Here is a 24024-nt window from a genome sequence, read left to right as displayed (position 1 = left end):
ATGATAGATATTTGATGATAGATAGTTGATGGTAGATAGTTGATGATAGATATTTGATGGTAGATAGTTGATGATAGATATTTGATGATAGATAGTTAATGATAGATAGTTGATGATAGATAGTTGATGGTAGATAGTTAATGATAGATATTTGATGATAGATATTTGATGATAGATATTTGATGATAGATATTTGATGGTAGATAGTTGATGATAGATAGTTGATGGTAGATAGTTAATGATAGATATTTGATGATAGATAGTTAATGATAGATATTTGATGATAGATAGTTGATGATAGATAGTTGATGATAGATAGTTGATGATAGATAGTTGATGGTAGATAGTTAATGATAGATAGTTAATGATAGATAGTTTATGATAGATAGTTAATGATAGATAGTTGATGATAGATATTTGATGATAGATAGTTAATGATAGATAGTTGATGATAGATAGTTAATGATAGATAGTTGATGATAGATAGTTGATGATAGATAGTTAATGATAGATAGTTGATGATAGATATTTGATGATAGATAGTTGATGATAGATAGTTGATGATAGATAGTTGATGATAGATAGTTGATGATAGATATTTGATGATAGATAGTTAATGATAGATATTTGATGATAGATAGTTTATGATAGATAGTTAATGATAGATAGTTGATGATAGATATTTGATGATAGATAGTTAATGATAGATAGTTGATGATAGATATTTGATGATAGATAGTTAATGATAGATAGTTGATGATAGATAGTTGATGATAGATAGTTAATGATAGATAGTTGATGATAGATAGTTGATGATAGATAGTTAATGATAGATAGTTGATGATAGATAGTTGATGATAGATAGTTGATGATAGATAGTCCTCAGAGACATAACATTCTAAACCAATAGAACCTAAAGTATGAGAAAAACTACAAATAAACTTGTGTTTATTGTGTGTGTGTGTGTGTGTGTGTAGCTGTTACACATGAAGAGTAACAAGTATCTGACAGTGAACAAACGTCTTCCTGCTCTACTGGAGAAGAACGCTATGAGAGTAACGTTGGATGGAACGGGTAACGAAGGATCCTGGCTCTTCATCCAACCATTCTGGAAGCTACGCACAAACGGAGACAACGTACACACACGCACACACAGTGTAATACATATGTTAACTTGTGTTATATGTAACTGTGTGTGTGTGTGTTTCAGGTGGTGGTAGGGGATAAGGTGATATTGAACCCAGTGAATGCTGGTCAGCCTCTCCATGCCTCTAACTATGAGCTCAGTGACCATCCAGGCTGTAAGGAGGTTAGAACCTTTAAACTCTGTTAGTCTATATTTACTGTTCTAGACACTAGTGTTAAACTACCATCAGCTGTTTTCAGGTTTGTTTATATCCTTAACAAACAAACCTTATATACATAAGAACCAGAACTGGTTCCAGTTAGAACTGGTCCAAGAACCAAAGGGAACGTGGTACAACACATCAGGGTTTCAAACAGGGGTGCCGGATTCCTGAGACTTTTAGAAGTCTTTCTGCTCCAACACACCTCGTTGAAACCAATGTGTTGTCATAAAGCTCTGCAGAAGCAGATAACGAGCCATTCAGTTGGTTCAGCTGTGTTGGAGCAGGGTCACATCTAAAAGCCTCAGGAATCCGGCCCTTGAGGTCTGGAGTTTGGCACCTCTGGTTTAGAACCTCTGATGTTCTCCTTCCTTCTCCTTACCATGATGGAGGACCTTCAGCTCTTACCCAGATGCTTATGGCTGGGGGCGGAGCAATGTGACAGCCTGTGCCTTTGAGACCAACAGCAGGGCACAGTAACCCAGAAGGACCTGGACCTGAGAGCCATTTAGGAACAACCAACCAACCATCACAATGTAGAGCCCTTAGCACCAGGACAGCCACGACTGTAGGTCTGTGGTCCTGTCTGTGGTCTATGGTCCTCATTGTGGTCCATGGTTAGAGACCATCAATTGAGGACCTTCTGGGACCTCTTGGTGAAGAACCTTCAGGCTGGTCTAGAGCTTCAACCTCCTCCTGGGTCCAGGTGACACTGGTACTGAATGGACTGGTTCCGCTCGGCGCCAGTCGTGGCATTAACCGGGGAAATACGTGAGGTATGAAAGAAGTTGCGGAGCTCCAGCCTGTTGTAGGCAGTCTTCGCTGACACGCCTCTGACACGTGACTGTGAATGAGGGCGGGGCCTGTGGACGGACCAGAGAAAATGTGCTCAAATGGAGGGGGTCCAGGTCCTCGCTGCTGTTTGCAGACCAGGTGGTTCTCTTGGCTCCGCCCACATCTACCTCCATGTCTTATTGGGACTGAGGGATAGGCTCCTCCCATTCTGAGGCTGTGGGGGCTTACACTGCAGGGCTTTGCCTCAAACAAAGGGAGTGTGTATCAATGTGTGTGTGTGTCTCTACAGGTGAACTCAGTGAACTGTAACACCAGCTGGAAGATCAGCCTGTTCATGATGTTCAGTGACCACAGAGAGGAAGTACTGAAAGGGGTACGACACACACACACACACACACCAATTTGCATTCTGGAAGGAGGAGTTTGTCCAAAATCTCTGTTGTGTGTGTGTGTGTGTGTGTGTGTGCTTTAGGGAGATGTTGTGCGTCTGTTCCACGCTGAGCAGGAGAAGTTTCTGACATGTGACGAGTACAAAAGTAAAATTCACGTCTTCCTCAGAACAACTTTAAGACAATCAGCAACATCAGCAACAAGCTCCAACGCTCTGTGGGAGGTGGAGGTACACACACACACACACACACACACACACAGCAAGGCTCAGTCTGATCCCTGCGTGCTGATTGGTCCCTCAGGTGGTTCATCATGACCCGTGTCGTGGAGGGGCGGGGCATTGGAACAGCCTGTATCGCTTCAAACACTTAGCGACGGGAAACTACCTGGCTGCTGAGGTGATGATGATGATGATGATGATGATGATGATGATGATGATGATGATGGTTATGATGATGGTTATGATGATGGTTATGATGTCATCCTAGGAGAATCCAGGCTATAAAGGAGAAGCAGCAGAGATTTCTTCCTCTGTGAGAAACTTTAAAACCTTTAAAACAATAAAGATATAAAAGTGATAAATGTGTTCTGATTGGTTGTCATGTGATCATTATTGTCTGTTCAGATGGACGGTAGCCGTAACAACAAGCGTTCCCATGGCGAACGCATCAAGTATAAGTTGGTGGCAGTTGCTCACGGCAACGATATTGCCTCGTTGTTTGAGCTGGACCCCACCACACTGCAGAAAACCGACTCCTTCGTCCCACGGTATGCCCTTCACAATAAGAGCCTGGGCTGACCGACAGCCCTTCACAATAAGAGCTGACTCTGGGTTCTTTCAGGAACTCGTATGTACGTCTGAGACATCTGTGCACCAACACATGGATCCAAAGCACCAACGTCCCCATCGACATCGAGGAGGAACGGCCAATCAGACTGATGGTAAGAGACACACACACACACACACACACACACACACAAACCAAATAGTGAGTTTGGACCCTTGGACCTGCTGTGGGATGGCTATTACAGACCCTTTAGGTTGTTTTATCAAAGGCTTGAGGTAACCTGGCAAGATCCAGATTGATGTGTAGCCCCTCCCTCCAACTCGAGTTCTCCACATTGATCTGGGTCCGTGTCTGGTGAATACTTTTGGAATCAGGGAGGGACATGAACACAATGCTTGAAGCTGATTGGGCGAAGCGCTTGTCCACCATGATTTGTTTTAACCAATCACATGGCAGAGATGCTGCTATGGCTGCAACAACAACAAGGCTTAGCTGGTGAAAACATACGCACAAAGCGCCTCTGTTGCTCTTTCATAAAGGAAATGCTGGATTCTTCTGAAACTGAGTTTATCGCAGCTTCCACACGTTCATCCTCCTGCGTCGACATCTTTCTATTTTGATTCAGAGCTATGCTAATAGCGCTAGCCCAACTGCGCATGCACCAGTTTTGCTTCAATGCTTCTGCCTTGGTCACACTCGGCTATCCCGCCCTAAACCACAACACTTCCTCATGACTGGTTCGAACTGGTTCGGTTTGCTTACGGAGGTAAGGGCGGCACAAGATGGATTCTGGTGTTTGTGAACACCAGAATCCATCTTGCAGGCAAGGTTAGGCTTGAGGGGCCACAACACAAAAGTCACCAAACAGAAATAAAAACTTTAAAAGTATTTATTAAAGCAAAGTTATTAAAAGGTAGCAACAAAATCAAAATAACTCAATAAAACAAAGGGACTGGAGACCCTGGCCAAACTGAACCAAAGTAGGAGGAGAATGGGTCGTCCCCCCTCTACACTAACGAAAGTATAAAACACTAAATCTATACTAAGTACAGTAACACAAACACAGGACTAGCAGTCATCTACAACCTAAACTAAAATAACAAACTTACAAATGTTGTGTGTGGAGTAAGCATGTGGAGATTAATCAATACAAATATGTGCGCAGTGCCAGTGTATTAATTTCAGTGTGCATCGGTACAGTTAATGAGTGAAATCGAGATGCATCGTTCACTGCGTGCCTGCATCAGTAAAATTCATGGTTGTATTGATTTTTTCACTGTGTATTTTTTGAAAAATACAACATAATTCAGTAATGACTGAAATGTTTATGTCTAGTATGTCTAACTTGAAGACAAGCAACGTGAAATTAACAGTAAATATGCAATGGGTTGACTTGTATATGAACTGTAAGTATTTTAAATAAACAAATGTGCTTCATATATGTTTTAATTTAGGCTGTATTATTATTTATTTATTTATTTATTTATTTATTTATTTATTTATTTATTTATTTATTTATTTATTCAGTTTATTTCCAACATGGTTGCATTCACAGAAGTTTTGTTATTCCTTTTTTTTTTGTTTTTTTTTTACATGCCGAAAAAGGAGACGAGAGAAGCATGTTGCTTATCCAAGTCTCGTCCCCTGTTTTGAACACAGAACATTTACATCAAAGCTTGTTTCTCTGGTCAAACAGTCTTTGGTTCTGAACACAATTTCATTTCTTTTTTTTTTTGTCCTTTTTTATGTAGGATTTATTCTCTGTAGTCAGTGTCTTTTTCATTCCTCCTCCTCTCCATCGTTGTTCAAAAGAAAAGTTCATCTTCTTCACCACTTGGGAATGTCTCTATTGGACACGCTGGTTCGTCTTGTTGTGATCTTCTGTTCGTGAAGATTGAGTCGATTGTGTTCATTGATCAGTTGATAAATTCCATCTCGTTGATGTGTTGATCTCGTATTCGTGTAAAAATGTGTTCTGAGTTTTTTCTTCAAATCTAGTCAAGTTTGCAGCTTGTTTTGTCTCTACATCAAGGTTATTCCAGCTGGTAATAGCTCTATTTACAGTGCTGTGTTTTCCAATGTTAGATTTAACCCTTTCTTGTATAAACACATTATTATGTCTTAGTTCATAAGCAGTTTGTTTGTATGTGAAACGTTTTTGTATTTGATATGGGAGTGTTTTAAGTGAGGCCCTATATGTGAGAATTTGTGTGTTGTAGTGTATTATTTCTTGCAGTTTTAGGTATTTGGCCTTTTCAAATAGTTCATTTGTGTGTGTGTTGTGTGGTGTTTTATATAGAATTATAATTGCTTTTTTTTGTAGTTTAAATAAAGGTTCAAGATACGTTTTGTAGGTGTTTCCCCAGATTTCTGAGCAGTAATTTAAATGTGACCCAATAAGGGAAGAATAGATTGTCTTCAGTGATGTGGTTTGTAGTATTTGTTGTCATTTCCATAGGATGAAGCTGCTTTTAGCAACTTTGTTTTTAACTACTTGTATGTGTTTTTTCCAGGTCAGTTTCTCATCTATCCACACTCCTAGTGCTCTATATTCTTTTACTTGTTCTATTATATCCATGTCTAGTTTCAGTCTAATATTTTCTGTTATTTTTTTATTTCCAAAGCTGATGAATTTTGTTTTGCTAACGTTTAGGGCTAGTTTATTTACATTGAGCCATGTTTGGATATTTGATAGTTCCTCATTCATCGTTTCTATTAGAGTTTTAATGTCTTTACCTGAACATAAGATGGTTGTGTCGTCCAAACAACGTTAGTTTAAGGCAATTTGTGGCTTATATTATTAGCGGTGCTAGCCTAGCATAGCCACATTGCGTAATGAGCCAATTATCATGATGACACAGGCCTATATAGACATAAATACACATACATAAGTCAACCTTAAAGAAAATATATACATCCAAGCTTTTGTAAGTCCTCATCTTCTCCATTGTGTAGACACCAGGGCTGTTAATGAGCTACTCATAAATATCAGATTATTGATGATCTGTTGGGTCGTTTTTCCATGAACCTTGAGGTGTTTGGTACGGACATGATTCTAAACCAACCAGATGTAACTTCATATCAGTGCTTGGCCTTTGGCTCTAATCTGCTGAAATATTCGTACAACATTGAGTAAAACTTTCGTGTTGTCTGCTGTAAATAGTGTAAATAGCGGTTGTCAGGCAAATGTAATCCCCTCTTATAATGGCAAAGGGCGTTGCTAAGGCAAATGTCCCGGATGATGATGTCACAGCGAAAAGGTGTATAGGGCTTCAGACATCTCCTCCACACAATAGAGTTCAGCACAGTCTGCTTTTTCCTCAACACGTGGACCAGCCTGAAAAAAAACATGAAAAAAGCCACATGAAATAAAACACCAGCTTAGGTGTTAGCAGTAAGAGTGGCATTTTTTCAGAAGTGTACTTTTTTTTCTTTCTTTATTTTTTGTGTTATTTACATTGAATACGACTCAGTGAGAGGGTCTGTTTACAGCCGTTGTGACTGCCAAACAGCTTTTTTTTTTTTCTGCACAAACAGTTGTGAAAGACGTACCGTAATTGTGAAAGGTTATTATTTGTAATATTTGTATTTGAAATCTGAGTTTAGTATCTGTCTGGCAGACAGGAATAAGGTCATTGTACTATTGAGTACTTTAAGTTACACATTGACAGTGATTGTTGTTGTTTTTTTCCTGTTTACGTTGTGACAGTTTCTGTTACTTTGAATTTGGTTCTATATCCCTGTATATCTATATTTATATCTATAACGCTGTGAGAAGGCCAGTTTTTTTGTGTTGTGCTTTTTAAGAGGTAAAAAAGAAGATGCATAAAAAGTGATTATAGATTATAAGCAAAATCACTTAATATCACTTTATTATCCTACACATCTGTAAATACAATCCCACTGTTGTTCAATGTCAAATTGTTGTTGTCTTACCATATGTCACTTTTATTTCATCTTATTTATTTAATATTTTTTATGCATGCCCCTATAGCCTTATAGTTTAAAGTTTAAAGTTTTTTAGCTTATTTTTATCTTAACTCTATATTATATGTTCTATGTCGCACATTTGCAAAAAACTTATTCTGATTCTGATTCTGAAATGTGCACTTTTTTTTTAAAATTTGCTGCTTATGAGATTTGGAATAAAGAATAAATCCTAAATCCTTCAGTACTATACTGAATTGCAGCTTCTTATTTTCTATTTAAATTGTTGGTATTATTTATTTGCATTATGTTGAATTGCATCGTATCTATACGCACCGAATCATGTTGTATCGCATTGTGTAGAATTAAATCGCCATCAAATCAATACCAAATTGTATCGAATCGTATGACCAGGGGACTCAATGAATCGCTAATGTATCATATCGCTGCCATACCTGTCAACTATCCCGTTTTGGCCGAGAAACTCCCGTATTTTAACCCTCTTTCCCGCCATCGTCCCGTATTAGTATTTTCCCGTAAATATCCCGTATTTTAATATAATAATTAAAAGATGTCTTACTAAACTAAACGCCGTCACTAGCCTCGCGAGAACTGCCATTTGAAGTGAGATTAGTGCTGACAGCGGCAACAAATCTGTAAACAACAGAACAGAGATGATAATGAAGACGTTCTGGTGATAAAAACAAAGAACTGGTGTAAATACATTATAAAATATAACATAGAGTTTATCTTCATAAAGACCATCAGGATGTGACACAGTTACACGTTCTGTTAGATTAATAACTGATATTTTAACGTCTACCACAGCAGAAGGAACCACGTAAGTCACCATGAAAAATCATCCAATCACAAGCTCCACAAATATACACTGTTTATAAAGTGTTAAATAATGTAAAGTCTGTAATAAATGTGTTTAATAAGTCATTAGTGAATATCAGAGAACCATATGAGAAATTATAATAAAATATATAATAAAACTTAACTTAAAGACAAGCAACATGAAATTATCAGTAAATATACAACGTGTTGACTTGTATATAAACTGTAAGTATATTAAATAAACACGCGCTTCATATACACATTTATGTTTTATTTAAGCTGTTTTATAATTTAGGAATTAGGGCTGAACAATATATCGAGATTTAAGATGTATTGAGTTTTCTATTATATATAATAGTTTATTTTGTATCAAAATACTAGTTTTAAGAGTCACTGCTTTTACTTCTCAGAACAGAGTCTTAACTCAGAGCTTTCCCATAACAAGCCATATTACAGATTACATATCACTCACACGTGCTGTCCCTTACAGGAGAAAAAAACAAAAGTGCACATATTGATCAGCTGTTTGTTAATAAATGAGCCTGTGTAGCATTTTGGATCAGCAAATTTAACCCAGAATTCTCTTTCTTCTCAGACTTCATTCAAAATAAAATGATCTAGATTTATGTCATATTTCACCATTTTCAGAAAAAATAATGAGATATGAGTTTTGGTCCATATCACCAGCCCTAGTAGGAATGTTCACAATATTTTAATGTTAATAAAGGTCGACCTACTAGATTCTAATCACATCATTATATTTAGTAAGTGGTTGATAAGTGAATATTTTAGATTTATTGTACATCTATATTAAAATATAAGGAATACTGGAGCTTGGTTGTGTGGATGAGACGCTGGTAGTGGCGCCAGAAAATTTCCCTTATTTTCAAATCCAAAACTTGACAGGTATGATTGCTGGTATTGTATTAAGTAGGGATGTAATGGTATGAAAATTTCACACCACGGTTATAGTGACCAAAATTATCACGGTTATCGGTATACCATGGTATTTTCAAAATGTTTAAAAAACACTGATAAATTGAAATAATTTCACCAATATTTATATTTAAATATATTTGTTATATATTAAAGTCTTAACAATAACACTGCAAAGTTAACATTAATTAAGTATAAAAAATTGTGCAAGATATACATTAAATACAGTAAATAAAAAAGACTTATCAAAACTGTGCAATATTAACAATAACCACAGTAAAAAATATTTTTTTTTATAAAAACGGTTCAAAATAGACAAACTGCAACAATGCAATAATGACCACAGTAAAAAAAAAGATCATAAAAGTGCAGGTGTAATTTCACATTAAGTAAACTTAAATAAGTTTATATAAGTTTATACCACTACTATCTTTATTTTTTAATGAAATACAGCAAGAAAGTGACAAACACTCAGTGATGTTCAGGTTTTAGTAGAAAGATCAAACCCTCATCGAGCTCTGTAGACATTGTTCCTACTTCTCTGCTTTTAAACATTTTTGATGTTGTTGGTCCTTTGGTGGTAAAATTAATAAATCTCTCACTTTTATCTGTCTCTGTCTCCAGCTTCTTTAAACATGTGATAATAAACCTCATTCTTAAAAAACCCAATCTTGATCCAGGGGAGCCTATAAACTACTGACCCATATCTAAGCTTCTCTTCATGTCTAAAATCATGGAGAAAATGGTTGCTAAGCAGCTAACCTCATACATGGAACAGCATGATATTTATGATAAATATTAATCTGGTTTTAGATCAATCCACTGAAACTGATCTTCTGAAAGTTTCTAGTGACGTGATGATGTCACTGACTCTGGTCGTTACACAGTTTTAGTTTGACTTGATCTGATGCTGCCTTTGATACAGTAGATCATAGTATACTGGTTGATCCACTTACATCTGAGATGGTTTTCTGGTGCTGTTCTCCAGTGGTTTACCTCTTATATTAATAGAAGAACCTTTAATGTTACTATTAATGATGAAATGTCTAATATATTATTTTATGGAGACGGTGTCAGTCCCTCGACCCATATTTCACAATGATTTTAACATAAAATCAAATAAAAGAGCTATCAATTATAAAAATCTGAAAAAAATTAAAATCTCAAATCTAGAAACACCAAAACATAAAAGCATTAGATGTGCTCTATTAAATATTAGATCACTGAGATCCAAATCTCTACTAGTAAATGACCTTATCTCAGAAAATAACTTTGATTTATTCTGTTTAACTGAAACATGGCTGTATCAAGATGAATATGTTAGTTTAAATGAAGCCACTCCTCCCAGTCATTTAAATACTCATATGCCACGAGACATAGGCCGTGGAGGTGGTGTAGCAGCTATTTATCATTCCTCTCTCCTAATCTATCCTAAACCAAAGGCCAGTTACACTTCCTTTGAAAGCCTGGTTCTAAATTTATCTCATACTGAATCAAAAACCTGCCAGCCAGTCTTATTTGTGATAATTTACCGTCCTCCAGGCCCTTATTCTGAATTTCTATCAGAATTCTCTGAGTTTATATCAAACTTAGTCCTCAGTTCTGATAAAATACTGATAGTAGGAGATTTTAATATCCATGTGGACAAAGATAGTGATAGCCTGAGCTCAGCCTTTATGTCCCTAATAGACTCAGTTGGCTTTTTTCAAACTATTAATGAAGCTACTCATCGTTTAAATCATACTCTTGATCTTGTTCTAACATATGGCCTTGATATTAATGAACTAAAAGTCTACCCTGAAAATCCTCTGCTATCAGATCACTTTTTAATATCTTTTAACATTATCCTAGAGGATCTCGCACTGTGCAATAAAATAGTTAGGAGTAGAAATCTGTCCAATAGTGCTGTGGCTAAATTTAAAGAGGTCATTCCTGCTGCCTTAAACTCAGTGCACCATCCAATAAATAACTATGATATTAATTATAACCCCTCTCAACTGGATCTGCTTGTTGATAGCTCTGCTAGTCTACTAAAATCCACCTTGGACTCAATTGCCCCATTGAGGGAAAAAACTATTAAACGTCAGAGGAAAGCTCCGTGGTTTAGCTCTGAAACTCACACACTCAAACAAACAACCCGTAAATTAGAGAGAATGTGGCGCTCCAATAAAACAGAGGAGTCACGAATACTCTGGCAAGAAAGCCATAGTAAATACATGACAGCCTTACAACATAGTCCATCTACATACTACTCCTCACTAATTGAAGAAAATAAAAATAATCCGAGGTACCTTTTCAGCACTGTAGCCAGGCTAACACAAAGTCAGAGCTCTATTGAGCCCATGATTCCTCTAGCCCTCAGCTGTGAGGACTTTATGACATTTTTTAACCATAAAATTCATAAGATTAGAGATAAAATTAGCCACTCCCTGCCTTCACCTGGGCCTGCTGTACCATTAAATGTAAATAGGCCTAACCTAAACTGTTTCACACATATAGGACTTCAGGAACTTAACTCTATTATTTCATCCTCCAAACCATCGACCTGCCTTTCAGATCCGATCCCAACTAAGCTGTTTAAAGAAGTTGTTCCCCTAGTCTGCCCATCTTTGTTGGAGACAATAAATATATCCCTATCAATAGGCTACGTGCCACAGTCCTTTAAAGTAGCTGTAATCAAACCCCTTCTCAAAAAACCTACTCTTGATTCCAGCACTTTAGCAAACTACAGGCCTATATCTAATCTTCCTTTTATTTCAAAGATTCTTGAGAAAGTTGTGGCGGCTCAGCTCTGTGAATTTCTTCAAAACAACAGCCTGTTCGAGGACTTCCAGTCAGGCTTTAGAGCTCAACACAGCACAGAGACTGCTTTAGTTAAAGTAACTAATGATCTACTCTGGGCTTCAGATGAAGGACGACTCTCAGTGCTGGTTTTATTAGATCTTAGTGCAGCTTTTGACACTATAGATCACTATATTCTACTAGAGAGATTAGAGGAATTACTTGGAATCACAAAACTGGTTTAAGTCCTACCTATCTGATAGGTACCAGTTTGTATACGTGAATAATAAGTCTTCTGTGTACACTAAAGTAAGCTACGGGGTTCCTCAGGGCTCTGTGCTAGGTCCAATCCTCTTCTGTATCTATATGATCCCCCTTGGTAATGTTATGAGAAAATACTCTGTTAACTTCACTGCTATGCTGATGATACCCAACTGTATGTATCAATGAAGCCAGGTGAGACAAATCAGCTATCTAAACTTGAGGTCTGTCTAAAGGACATTAGGGCCTGGATGGACCAAAATGTTCTTCTCAACTCAGACAAGACTGAGGTCATTGTACTGGGCCCACGACACCTTAGAGAAACCTATGCTAGCCTAACTGCCCTAGATGGCATTACTCTGGCACAAAGCACAACTGTTAGAAACCTTGGGGTTCTATTTGATCAGGATTTATCCTTCAACTCTAACATAAAACAAACTTCAAGAACTGCCTTCTTTCATCTCCGTAACATTGCTAAACTCAGATCTATCCTGTCTCAGGGCGACGCCGAAAAACTAGTCCATGCTTTTGTTACCTCTAGACTGGATTATTGTAATTCTCTTTTAGCAGGCTGCCCGAACAAGTCGCTTAAGACACTTCAGCTGGTTCAAAATGCTGCAGCACGTGTAGTGACTAAAACTATGAGAAGAGATCACATTACTCCTGTATTAGCCTCTCTGCATTGGCTTCCCATAAAATATAGAATAGAATTCAAGATTCTTCTTCTCACTTATAAAGCCCTAAATGGACAGGCACCAGTCTATCTCAAGGAGCTTGTAGTGCCATACAATCCCCCCAGAACACTACGCTCTCAAAATGCTGGACTACTCGTTGTTCCATTCGTCTCTAAAAGTAGTATAGGAGGAAGAGCTTTCAGTTATCAGGTCCCACTTCTCTGGAACCATCTACCAACCACGGTTCGGGGGGCAGACACCCTCTCTACCTTTAAGGTTAGGCTCAAAACATTCCTCTTTGATAAAGCTTTTAGTTAGGAACCAGCTCATAGCTCATAGTTAAGATGCAATAGGCATAGACTGCCGGGGGGGGTCTGGCATGCTCGGTTGGAGAGAGGTTGGAGAGGGCGTTAAGAGAGAGGTCATTTAGGTTAGAGAGGGACCGGAGAGGGTCCCATTCCTCTCTCAAACACTCCCTCTATGTCTGCTTCTTCCCTTGTGTGTTTGCTCCTGTACTCCTTCTGGCTTTTGTCTTGCAGGTCCGTGGGATCCTCAGTGTGGAGTTACAGAGTCTCAACAACTCTGTCTCCACCCTTTCCTCTGCACACACCCAACACAGCATAACGTGGATGGCTGTTCATCATAGGAATGGGATCCACACAAGGTTCCTGCTGCTTAACAGAAGGTTTTCCTTGCCGCCATGATGAATTCATGTTGGGTGTGGGATACATATGTATGTGTATATACGTATATATGCATATGTGTGTATCCATAAAATGAAGAGTCCGTCCTTAAGACTGCTCTACTGTAAAGTGTCTTGAGATACCATTGGTTATGATTTGGCGCTATACAAATAAAGATTGATTGATTGATTGATAATATGTCCAACCTGTCATGTGGAGTAGCCCAGGGCTCTGTTCTGGTTCCTGTTTAGTTTTTATTGTATCTGATGCCTCTTGGTCGGTTGATCCATGGTTTTAAAAATATGTCTAATCATTTTTATGCTGATGATATCTAGTTGTACTGCTCCTTTAATGACTCAGCGTTTCACCTTTTTATCAGAGATCTTAGACTGTATATCCTGTATCAAAAACTGGTTGTCATCAAATGATCTCCAGATAAATTCAAATAAAACATAAACTCTGATAAAAACATCCTCTAATTAAAAACTCTCTTGGTGATCTGGGCTCATCTGTTAAAACCAGCCTCAGAAACCTTGGGGTTGTTTTTGATCAGTCCATGTTTTTGGAGGGACATTGTCGTCAATTGACTAAAAACTGTTTTTATCATCTGACAAATATCTCTAAAGTCAGACATTTATTATTAAAATCAGATCTAGAACTGGTCATACACACATTTATATCATCTCGTACTGACTACTGTAATTCTGTTTTTACATGTTTTAATAAGTCGACCCTAAACAGACTCCAGATCGTTCAGAAGCTGCTGTCAGACTTTTAACTGGTGCTTCTAGAACATCCCACATCACCACCATTCTAGCTACTCTGCACTGGCTTCCAGTTAAGTTTCACATAGAATATAAAATATTAGTTCTCACGTTCCGAGCATTACATGGTCAGGCCCCTAAATATATCTCAGACTTGTTGTACCCCTACTCATCAGGGCGATGCCTTCGGTCTTCAGGTCAGGGTCTCCTAAAGACCCCAAAAACTACATTTAAAACCAGAGGAGACCTGGTGTTCCAGGCTGTAGCTCCCAGACTCTGGAATAACCTGCACCAGTCTCTCAGGGAGCTCAACTGTGTGGTTACTTTTAAAAAACTGCTGAAGACTTTACTTTACAGTAAAGCTTTTAGTTACTGGATTTTAATTTTTATTTATCCTTTAATGTTGCTGTTCTTATGATGTTTATGCACTCTTGTTTTATTATTCTATTGTGTTGCACTTGTACTTTTACCACAACTCTGTACAGCACTTTGTGATTTTATCTGTAAAAAACACTTTATAAATAAACTACTTACTTACTTACTTACTGAAGTCACAGACAGGCAGAGACATAACGTTCTGTGTGTGTGTGTGTGTGTGTGTGGGAGAGACGCCGCTGTGAGGATTTTCATTCAATCCTCTTTGAAATCAATGTCTTCAGTGTCGCTAGTATCACATCCTTCTTCTGAGATGTTTTCTTCATAACATAAGAAGTGCACGTTGCACATGCGTAGGGAGATAAACTATCTCATGAGTTTTCCACATCCCTAGTATTGAGATATGTATCCAATCATTGTCAGTAATAGAGATTCACACGCTTAGTGTGGAGCAGAATCAACTTTCAGCCCTTTAGCCTCCTCCCTCTGCACCTGATTACTGATCTGATTTCTGATCTGATTACTAATGTGAATCAGGTGGTTTAGGGGTAACAGATGTGTCTTTGTCCTCCTGTAGTTGGGGACATGTCCCACCAAAGAGGACAAAGAGGCCTTTGCCATCGTGTCCGTCCCCGTCATGGAGATCAGAGACCTGGACTTTGCCAACGATGCCAGTGCCATGTTGAGTACGGTGGTGGAGCAGCTGAACCAGGGCTTCATCAGCCAGAACGACCGCAGGTACCACGGGGGGAGGTGCTCCAGACCCTGGTCCTGGTCATCTATAGTCTCACTCTGTGTTGTGTGTGTGTGTCCTCAGGTTTGCGATAAAGCTCTTGGAGGACGTGGTCTTCTTTGTGGCAGACGTGGTGAACAGTGGACAACCAGTGCTAGATGTAGTGATGACCAACGCTAACAGAGAGAGACAGAAACTAATGAGAGAGCAGAACATCCTCAAACAGGTACACACACACACACACACACACTCTACTGACAAACAAAACTACAGACAAAGAATCATTCAATCTGTGCCGTCCAATCACAATGTAATCGTCTCTGCTGAACAATGTACACAACACCACAATCAACACACAAGTACAAACGCACACACACTACTGACATAGTCAGTAGTAGTAGTCCTTGTGGTGAACGTGGTCTAATGTACATCAGTCGTCTCCCAGAGGTGTAGTGGTCTCTAGAGGTGTAGTGGTCTCTAGAGGTGTAGTGGTCCCTCGAGGTGTAGTGGTCCCTAGAGGTGTAGTGGTCCCTAAAGGTGTAGTGGTCCCTAGAGATGTAGTGGTCCCTAGAGGTGTAGTGGTCCTTCGAGGTGTAGTGGTCTCCAGAGGTGTAGTGGTCCCTAGAGGTGTAGTGGTCTCTAGAGCTGTAGTGGTCCCTAAAGGTGTAGTGGTCCCTAGAGGTGTAGTGGTCTCCAGAGGTGTAGTGGTTCCCAGAGGTGTAGTGGTCCTTAGAGGTGTAGTGGTCCCTAGAGGTGTAGTGGTTCCCAGGGGTGTAGTGGTCCCCGGAGGTGTAGTGGTCCTTAGAGGTGTAGTGGTCATCAGAGGTGTAGTGGTCCCTAGAGGTGTAGTGGTCCCTAGAGGTGTAGTGTTCCCAGAGGTGTAGTGGTCCTTAGCGGTGTAGTGGTCCCCAGAGATGTAGTGGTCCCCAGAGGTGTAGTGGTCCCTAAAGGTGTAGTGGTCCCTAGAGATGTAGTGGTCCCTAGAGGTGTAGTGGTCCCTAAAGGTGTAGTGGTCCCTAGAGGTGTAGTGGTCCCCAGAGGTGTAGTGGTCCCCAGAGGTGTAGTGGTCCCCAGAGGTGTAGTGGTTCCCAGAGGTGTAGTGGTCCCTAAAGGTGTAGTGGTCCCTAAAGGTGTAGTGGTCCCTAGAGGTGTAGTGGTCCCAGAGGTGTAGTGGTCCCTAGAGGTGTAGTGATCTCAGAGGTGTAGTGGTCCCCCGAGGTGTAGTGGTCCCTAAAGGCGTTGTGGTCCCTAAAGGTGTAGTGGTCCTTAGAGGCGTAGTGGTCCCTAGAGGTGTAGTGTTCTCAGAGGTGTAGTGGTCCTTAGAGGTGTAGTGGTCCCTAGAGATGTAGTGGTCCTTAGAGGTGTAGTGGTTCCCAGAGGTGTAGTGGTTCCCAGAAGTGTATAGACTGGTGTAGCATTAGCATGGAGTGCTAACAGCTGATGTGTGTAAACAATGGGTCCGTGGCTCCAAGCAGTGACTCCCAACAGAAAAAGTAGTGCAATTTGTATTTACATATATGGTAATAAAGTATACGTAACATATATTCTATAATAAACGGCAGTGTTTGTTTTAGCTGTTAGATAGTTGGAGAGGGAGGAGCTAACATTCTAGGAGGCGTGTTAGGTGACGTCACCTGCCAAATTCAACTGTCCCGTTTAAAGCTAACTTTATATAAAATGTGTAAAAACAAGGGAGGAAACATAACTTTTTACACTTTGTTCCTCTGAATGAGGCTAAAGGATGTTTATCACTATAGCTAAACCATTAGAAAGTCATTTATTCATCATACCTCCCCTTTAATGCACTTTAGTTTTTTTTTGAAGGTCTAATATAACTGATAAAGGTTTTTTTTGAAAAGCAAAGGCTACTGGAATATTTAAAAAATGTCAGAATAGTCAATAAACATTTACTTTCTTTAAAAAACATGTCTAAAAATGTATTTTAGGCTATTTATGCACTATTAAAAAAATTGTGAAAAACTTAACAATTGCATTCGGTATTCGGCCAGCGTTTATATTTTATTCGGCTTCGGCCTCAAATTTTCATTTGGGTGCATCCTGTACTCTGTACTCTGTAGTGTTATAAAGGGGTTTATTTATGGCGTCCTTTCTTGTCGGATGGGGGCCGGGGCCGCCTCCCTGTAGAGGGCATTGTATCGTGGTGTTCTGCAGGCCTGTGCTGGCCCTGATGCGGGCGCGGTCTTCTCTCCTGCCCGGCTGCTCCCTGTTGCGGCGGGGGGGCCGCTTCGGGCTGGCGTGCGGCGGAGGTCGCCCCTGGACTGCTGGGGGGTGTGGCTGGTGCCTGGCCGCGTCTGGGGGGCGGGGGTGCCGCCGTGCCCCGTGGGGCCGGTGTGGTCTGGGGGGTGTCGCAGGGTGGGTCTCCAGCCGTGCTGCTCGGCGCGTCCCTGGAGTCCGCTGTGCCGCGTGCCCGTCTGCGCCATCTACCCTCTCCAGTGGCCCGCACCGGACAGGCCTCCTAAAATGAACACCTCACTTCACTCTCAGCTGGTCTGGCTCACTCACTTGGTGTACCACACACCCATATCCAACCCTTGGGGGGCTGGATGGTGGGGCTGAGGGTGGAGGGTGCCGCCGCCTGTGCTACTAAGTAGTGGCGCGAGGGCAGCATTCCCACCTCAAATTGCCCTACCAATCCCTTCAATTTTATTCGCACCTCAACACACCACCCCCCGGAGGGTGCGCCTACCACTTCCACCCTCCGGGTCTATTTGCACCACATACAACCCTAACCCTAACACAAAGGTTACACCTCCTACATTCACTAAACACACACATTCACACAGGGGATAGGGAAGTGCCTCTCCATTGGGGAATGGAGAGGCACCATAACAGGAAGGTGGGTAGGACCACATATTTGGGCCTGTCGGGTGGGGGCCTGGTCCCTCTGTTGATGGCTGGGCCACCGTGTAGAATGCAAATACATCAGGATGGTGCGGTCGGGCATGGTGGGGCGGTGGGTCTCGGGGGTGCGGCCGGGGGCTCTCTTCACGGGGTCTCTCCGGGCAGTGTCGGCCCGGCGGGGAGTGGGGGTGTCTCTTCCCTGTGGGTGTGGCTTGGTCCATGTCTCGTCTCCTGGTCGCCTTGGGGGCTGTCCTCGGTGTGTGCGGGCCCGGGGCGGCCTGACTCGCCGGTGTGGGGGGTGGGCGCGCTGGGGGGTGCTGGCATTTGTATCGGGGTTGGGGCGGGGTTGCTTGGTGCTTCGAGATGATGCTGTTTGCTGGGGGGCGTCGCTTGCTGTTCCGATGGTTGCGGTTGCCGTCGGCTGCCTGGTAGGTCTGTCCTGCTATCTGCGGATTGGTGGGTAGGTCCGGGGCTCCCTTAGTTGGGGACTGCTGTTCCACACTGGGTGGGTGCCTCCTTCCTGCGGTGGTGACTGCCGGTCGCTCGTGCCCCGGTGGGTGGCATTACCTTGTGGCTTGCTCTGTCAGGTGGGGGTGGTGGCGGAGTGCGCTGGCTCCTTGGTTTATGGGTGCTTTCTCGAGTGTGTATGTGGGGGGCGGTGGCTGCCTCTCGGCTTGGTGTCTTGGGGGTGTCTGGGGGGCTGCTTGGCCGGGGGGGTTGCCTGGGCTCCCTGGCCCCCGCTCTTTCTGCTATTCTGGCTGCGTCCTCGAGTCCGGGGCAGTGCTTGGGTTTACAGTGGCAGTTTCTTGCACATATACGTCGGTCTACGATGCACTAGCACACCTTGGACTGTGGGATAAAACTTGTAGTGGGCTTAACTTTAGACACGTTGATCCTAAATACCTGTTTCAGGTATTACCACTCACTCCTTCCCTCTGTCCACAACCACCACCATTATAGTTAAGCCTCACGTCTACAACTTCACATCTCACTTTACAGTAATCAACTCTTCCCCACCCTTCCACTTCTCTACCTTGAATCGCTCCTCCCTGCTCTCTTCCCCCTCCACCTCCCCCCCATCCCCTCACCTAGGTGTAACACTGCTCTCTGTTTTTATATTCTCCCTTTAATAAAGTGTTTCTTACCCTTCCTTAAGGAGGGCTGGTGATGGTCACAATTATGCAATAAAATAATGCAATTTATTTAATTGCAATAACAAAAAATAAGAAATAAAATGCTGTTAAAAAAAAAGATTGCACTTCTTGTATTGTTGACCTTTGACAGCATGTGCAGACAAAAAATAAAAAATAGATAAAGGGGTTTATTTATGGTTGCAAAGTAAAATAGTGTGTGTGATTTCCCTGGTTTCATTCTATGAGACATTCACATGATAAAATGATAAATAAAGTTTGTACCAATGCAGCGGTTTAGGTAGAATCTGATAAAAGATGGTGGTTAGCATGGTTAGCATTAGCTGTTGGTCAGTCCAGGATCTCATTCTGTGGTTCTAACCACCTTTGGTGGTGGGAGTTTCCAGTTCCTACTGGTACAGATGATCTTCTCTCCTTGCTCTCAACGAAGGCGGACGGTTTTTTCTCTCCCTCTCTTATCTGCCCTGTTTGCTGCTGCTTTGTCTTGTTCAGTCTTTTGTCAGAATCTAATAGGAGCCTCTCTCTACATCTCTATCCAAAACTAAAATTATGGAATTGATCAGCTGGTCTCTCAATTCAATCGAACAAATTTTTTCTACAAAAAGAATGGGCAGAGGTGAGCCCGCCTGTCCTGATGGAACGTGGAAGACGTCTACATAATTGTAATTATGATAACAGGTATTGTGTTGATTGGAGCTGTCACTTTTCTGATCTATCGCAAATTTTGGATGACGTTGGCAGCTGTTTTGGAAAGGCTGCCAGTCATTACTGAGGGACTGTGCAGGGCTATTAACTCTCAGACTCATGTGATAAATGAACTCAAAAGTAAGCAGGAAGCAACTTTTGAACGTCTTCTCGAGATGGAATCTAACTTGGAGAAGTTGACAGTTTGGCTTGTAAGTTAAGGGCCACCATATTGGATATACTGCACCAAGACCTGGATTTCAAGGCTGAAGGAAGTTGTGCTTAGCCTGGCCGAAAACACTTGTTGTCTACGTTGAGTCCCCTAGACAGGCAGCCGTTCAAGGCTGGTTTATTTCTCTATTCTCCAGGATGTTTGTGCCAAATGACACTCCGTCCTCTTCCTCCTCTTCCTCATCGCTACCATCAGAGAACTTAGTTTCTGAATCAGATCTATCCGAGGTCATTTCACATCATCAGATGACAGACTGAACTTTGCAGAGATGAAGTGAACGGACTCATGACTCAACACATTCTCTGGCCCCCCTCCCCCCTCCCTCCCAAAGGGGCGAGCAATGCTCCATCGGCTGGTTGCAATCCTTACCTCCGCCCCAACCCTAAACATATATAAATATATAAACATACTGTATATAGCACACGTGTGTGTGTGTGTGTGTGTGTGTGTTAGATCTTTGGGATTGTGAAGGCTCCCTTTAAGGAGCGTCGTGGAGGCGAAGGTCCTCTGCTGAGGTTGGAGGAGTTAGCAGATCAGAAGAATGCTCCGTACCAGTACATGCTGCGTCTGTGTTACCGTGTGCTGCGCCACTCACAGGAGGACTACAGGAAGAACCAGGTACCTGTGTGTGTGTTTAACTGTGTGTTTGTGTGTGTGTGTGTGTGTGTGTTTAACTGTGAGAGTATGTGTGTGTCTGTTTAACTGTGTGTGTGTGTGTGTCTGTGTGTGTGTGTCAGGAACACATAGCTAAGCAGTTTGGGATGATGCAGAGTCAGATAGGGTACGACATCCTGGCTGAGGACACAATCACTGCTCTGCTCCACAACAACCGTAAACTTCTAGAGAAACACATCACAAAGACTGAGGTGGAGACGTTCGTCAGCCTCGTCCGTAAGAACCGAGAACCCCGGTGAGCCTGAGGGAGTGATGTGCAGGTTCTCCTACCTGTAGATAGATGACTCACCTGGTTCTCCTCCTACAGGTTCCTGGACTACCTGTCAGACCTGTGTGTGTCCAACAACGTGGCCATCGCTGTGACCCAGGAGCTGATCTGTAAGTGTGTTCTCGACCCCAAGAACCAGGACATCCTCATCAAGACTGAGTGAGTTCCTCACCTGGTCCAACACTGACCATCAACCTCAGACGTCCATTACTCACTATCTATTCCCTGGGTGTTGCCTTCAGGCGTCGTCTGCCCAGAGAGTCGCCCCCTGGTGGAGGTCCGTCAGATTACCAGGACGAGTACGGCGACGAGGACGAGGTGTGTGTGTTACTCTGTGTTAATATGTGTGTGTTACTGTGTGTTCATGTGTGTGTTTCTGTGTTAATGTGTGTTACTGTGTGTGTGTTAATATGTGTGTTACTGTGTGTGTGTTACTGCACAGTAACACACATGTTAACACACACACACAGTAACACAGTGTTAACAGTGTGTGTTAATGTGCGTGTTACTGTTTGTGTTACCGTGTGTGTTACTGTGCGTGTGTGTTACTCTGTGTTACTGTGTGTGTGTGTGTAGGTGTGGCTGATGTGGATTGATAAAACCAATGAGAAGCAGGAGAAGAGCATCCGTCAGTTGGCTCAGGAGGCACGACAGGGAAACGCCCACGATGAGAACGTTCTCACCTACTACAGGTACACACTCAGTGCTCATTGGTTGATATTAACTAGTCAGTGCTCACTGGTTGATATTAACTAGTCAGTGCTCATTGGTTGATCCTCAGGTACCAGCTGAAGCTGTTTGCCCGTATGTGTCTGGACCGTCAGTATCTGGCTATAGATGAGATCTCTAAACAGTTGGATGTAGAGCTGATCTTTCTGTGTATGATGGATGAGACGCTGCCGTACGACCTGCGTGCCTCCTTCTGTCACCTGATGCTGCACGCACACGTAGACAGAGACCCTCAGGAGCTGGTCACGCCCGTCAAATACGCCCGACTCTGGACAGAGATCCCCACCTCCATCACCATCAAAGAGTGAGTGATACACACACACACACACACACACACACACACACACATGCACTCAGAGAGACGTTAACTAGTTGTGTGTTGGAGAGTCATGGATTACATGTAATAGTGTTACATTATTGGATTACAAATGATCAGTAACTGTAATCTGTTAAATAGTTGGTCATCAGATTACAGGTACGTTGTTGAAATCAATGGATTACACGTTACTTTTCTGTTTTACGAGTTTGTGTATGTATGGGGGGTGGATCGGTTCTAAATTCATGCGCACCAGTCTATCGACGTCTGATCTACATTTCCCATAGACTTAGAATGGGTAGACGAGCACAATGCACAAGTCATGTCTGCAGGTGTGATTATAGACGTGTTACACATTAAAGCACAAATATAAATATATCAGACACAGGTGTGAGTGAAGCTATAGTGATCAGGTGACCTTCACTATGTAGCACCGTCTACGTGACATGTAAACACTTACACGTGTGCAAGGCAGTAAGTGTGTGTGTGAGTGTATAACAGACCACCATTTAGTCTGGTTACAGTCTGTGTCACTACACCTGTCCATAGAGTGGTAGTGACTGTAGTGTTACACTCTGAGTCAGTAGTGGAACAAATCAGAGCCGGGCCAGGGGCGGGGCAAATGACCGGGCCCTTTAAAGCCAAATAATTAAGCTGATGATGACATCATTTTACAAACATACACAATAGCAGGGCTTGCAAGCTTCAACAGAGAGCGACTATATCATTATGAAGTCCATCAAACCAACATGAAGTTTAACAAAACCAGAGAACAACACAAACATTAGGATGGTCACTAATAATAAATTTAAAACATCTCGGCACCACTGATAGCGAGCGCTTTATTTTAACACCCACTTTAACTATTCAGCTCAGATGTTGCGGTGTGGGTGTGGATCCAAATGCAGAGAGAGATGGAGGCAGGATAGAAGCATATCGTTCCTGGAACCAGTCTGTGTTTTTATTCCTTAAAGCAAAATCCAAAAAAACAAAACTCAAATCCAAGACAGGGGAGCAGGAACAGCGAGCAAGACCAGACACAGCAGGACACGAGGAAGGAGACAATGAACCTAACAACATCACAATGATCCACAGTCATACTGTGTCCAAGCACTCAGCTAAATAGTGGGGGAAGCTTGATTGGGAATGGGCCACACCTGGGTGAAAACATGAGGGAGCTAATCAGGCACCAACCAAGCACACAGACATCACTGGGGGTGGAGCCACAAGTAGGAACACCTGAAACACAGACAAGAGTTAAACACATGACTAGACTCAAACCAAATAAACAAAGACATAACTTAAAAAGGACCCAAAGGGCTAAATAAACAGAACCTGACATAACCCCCCCCTCAAGGAGCGCTAGCCTGGGAGCTAGGAGACACAGGAGCGCTAGCCTGGGAGCTAGGAGACACAGGGGCGCTAGCCTGGGAGCTAGGAGACACAGGGGCGCTAGCCTGGGAGCTAGGAGACACAGGGGCGCTAGCCTGGGAGCTAGGAGACACAGGGACGCTAGCCTGGGAGCTAGGAGACACAGGGACGCTAGCCTGGGAGCTAGGAGACACAGGGTCGCTAGCCTGGGAGCTAGGAGACACAGGGATTTCCATCTCTACATGAAGTCTCCTCCTCACTGCTCCACGTCTGCATATCAGTCATTTACAGCTTTTTATGGTGACTTTTTACTGGATCCAGACTGAGATAACGCTCTGTCTGCTCCTGTGAACCATCACCTCAGTAGTCCTCCAGTTGTTTCGCACTGTGCCTGTGTGCGCATGCACCTAATTTAGTATGTATACGTCACAGGAAATGTGTCT

General features: G+C 42.1%; 1 protein-coding gene across 1 annotated transcript in view; it reads left to right on the top strand.

Annotated features, from left to right (window-relative positions):
• Positions 1-24024, top strand: part of itpr3 (inositol 1,4,5-trisphosphate receptor, type 3) — a 70776-nt gene that overhangs the window by 16006 nt on the left and 30746 nt on the right. The window contains exons 5-20 of the mRNA XM_028452340.1: positions 978-1136; positions 1211-1309; positions 2431-2514; positions 2614-2760; positions 2834-2929; positions 3020-3064; positions 3157-3299; positions 3374-3473; positions 15138-15298; positions 15378-15519; positions 20676-20840; positions 20960-21132; positions 21205-21324; positions 21408-21483; positions 21742-21857; positions 21947-22198. Coding sequence (XP_028308141.1) covers positions 978-1136; positions 1211-1309; positions 2431-2514; positions 2614-2760; positions 2834-2929; positions 3020-3064; positions 3157-3299; positions 3374-3473; positions 15138-15298; positions 15378-15519; positions 20676-20840; positions 20960-21132; positions 21205-21324; positions 21408-21483; positions 21742-21857; positions 21947-22198 — 2078 coding nt within the window. The remainder of the gene's footprint in view (positions 1-977; positions 1137-1210; positions 1310-2430; positions 2515-2613; positions 2761-2833; positions 2930-3019; positions 3065-3156; positions 3300-3373; positions 3474-15137; positions 15299-15377; positions 15520-20675; positions 20841-20959; positions 21133-21204; positions 21325-21407; positions 21484-21741; positions 21858-21946; positions 22199-24024) is intronic.

Source organism: Gouania willdenowi, chromosome 7, assembly GCF_900634775.1.
Source record: "Gouania willdenowi chromosome 7, fGouWil2.1, whole genome shotgun sequence".
In the NCBI taxonomy this organism is placed as follows: Eukaryota; Metazoa; Chordata; class Actinopteri; order Blenniiformes; family Gobiesocidae; genus Gouania; species Gouania willdenowi.
Note: the sequence above shows the minus strand (reverse complement) of the source record. Positions and strands in the feature narration are given on the sequence as shown.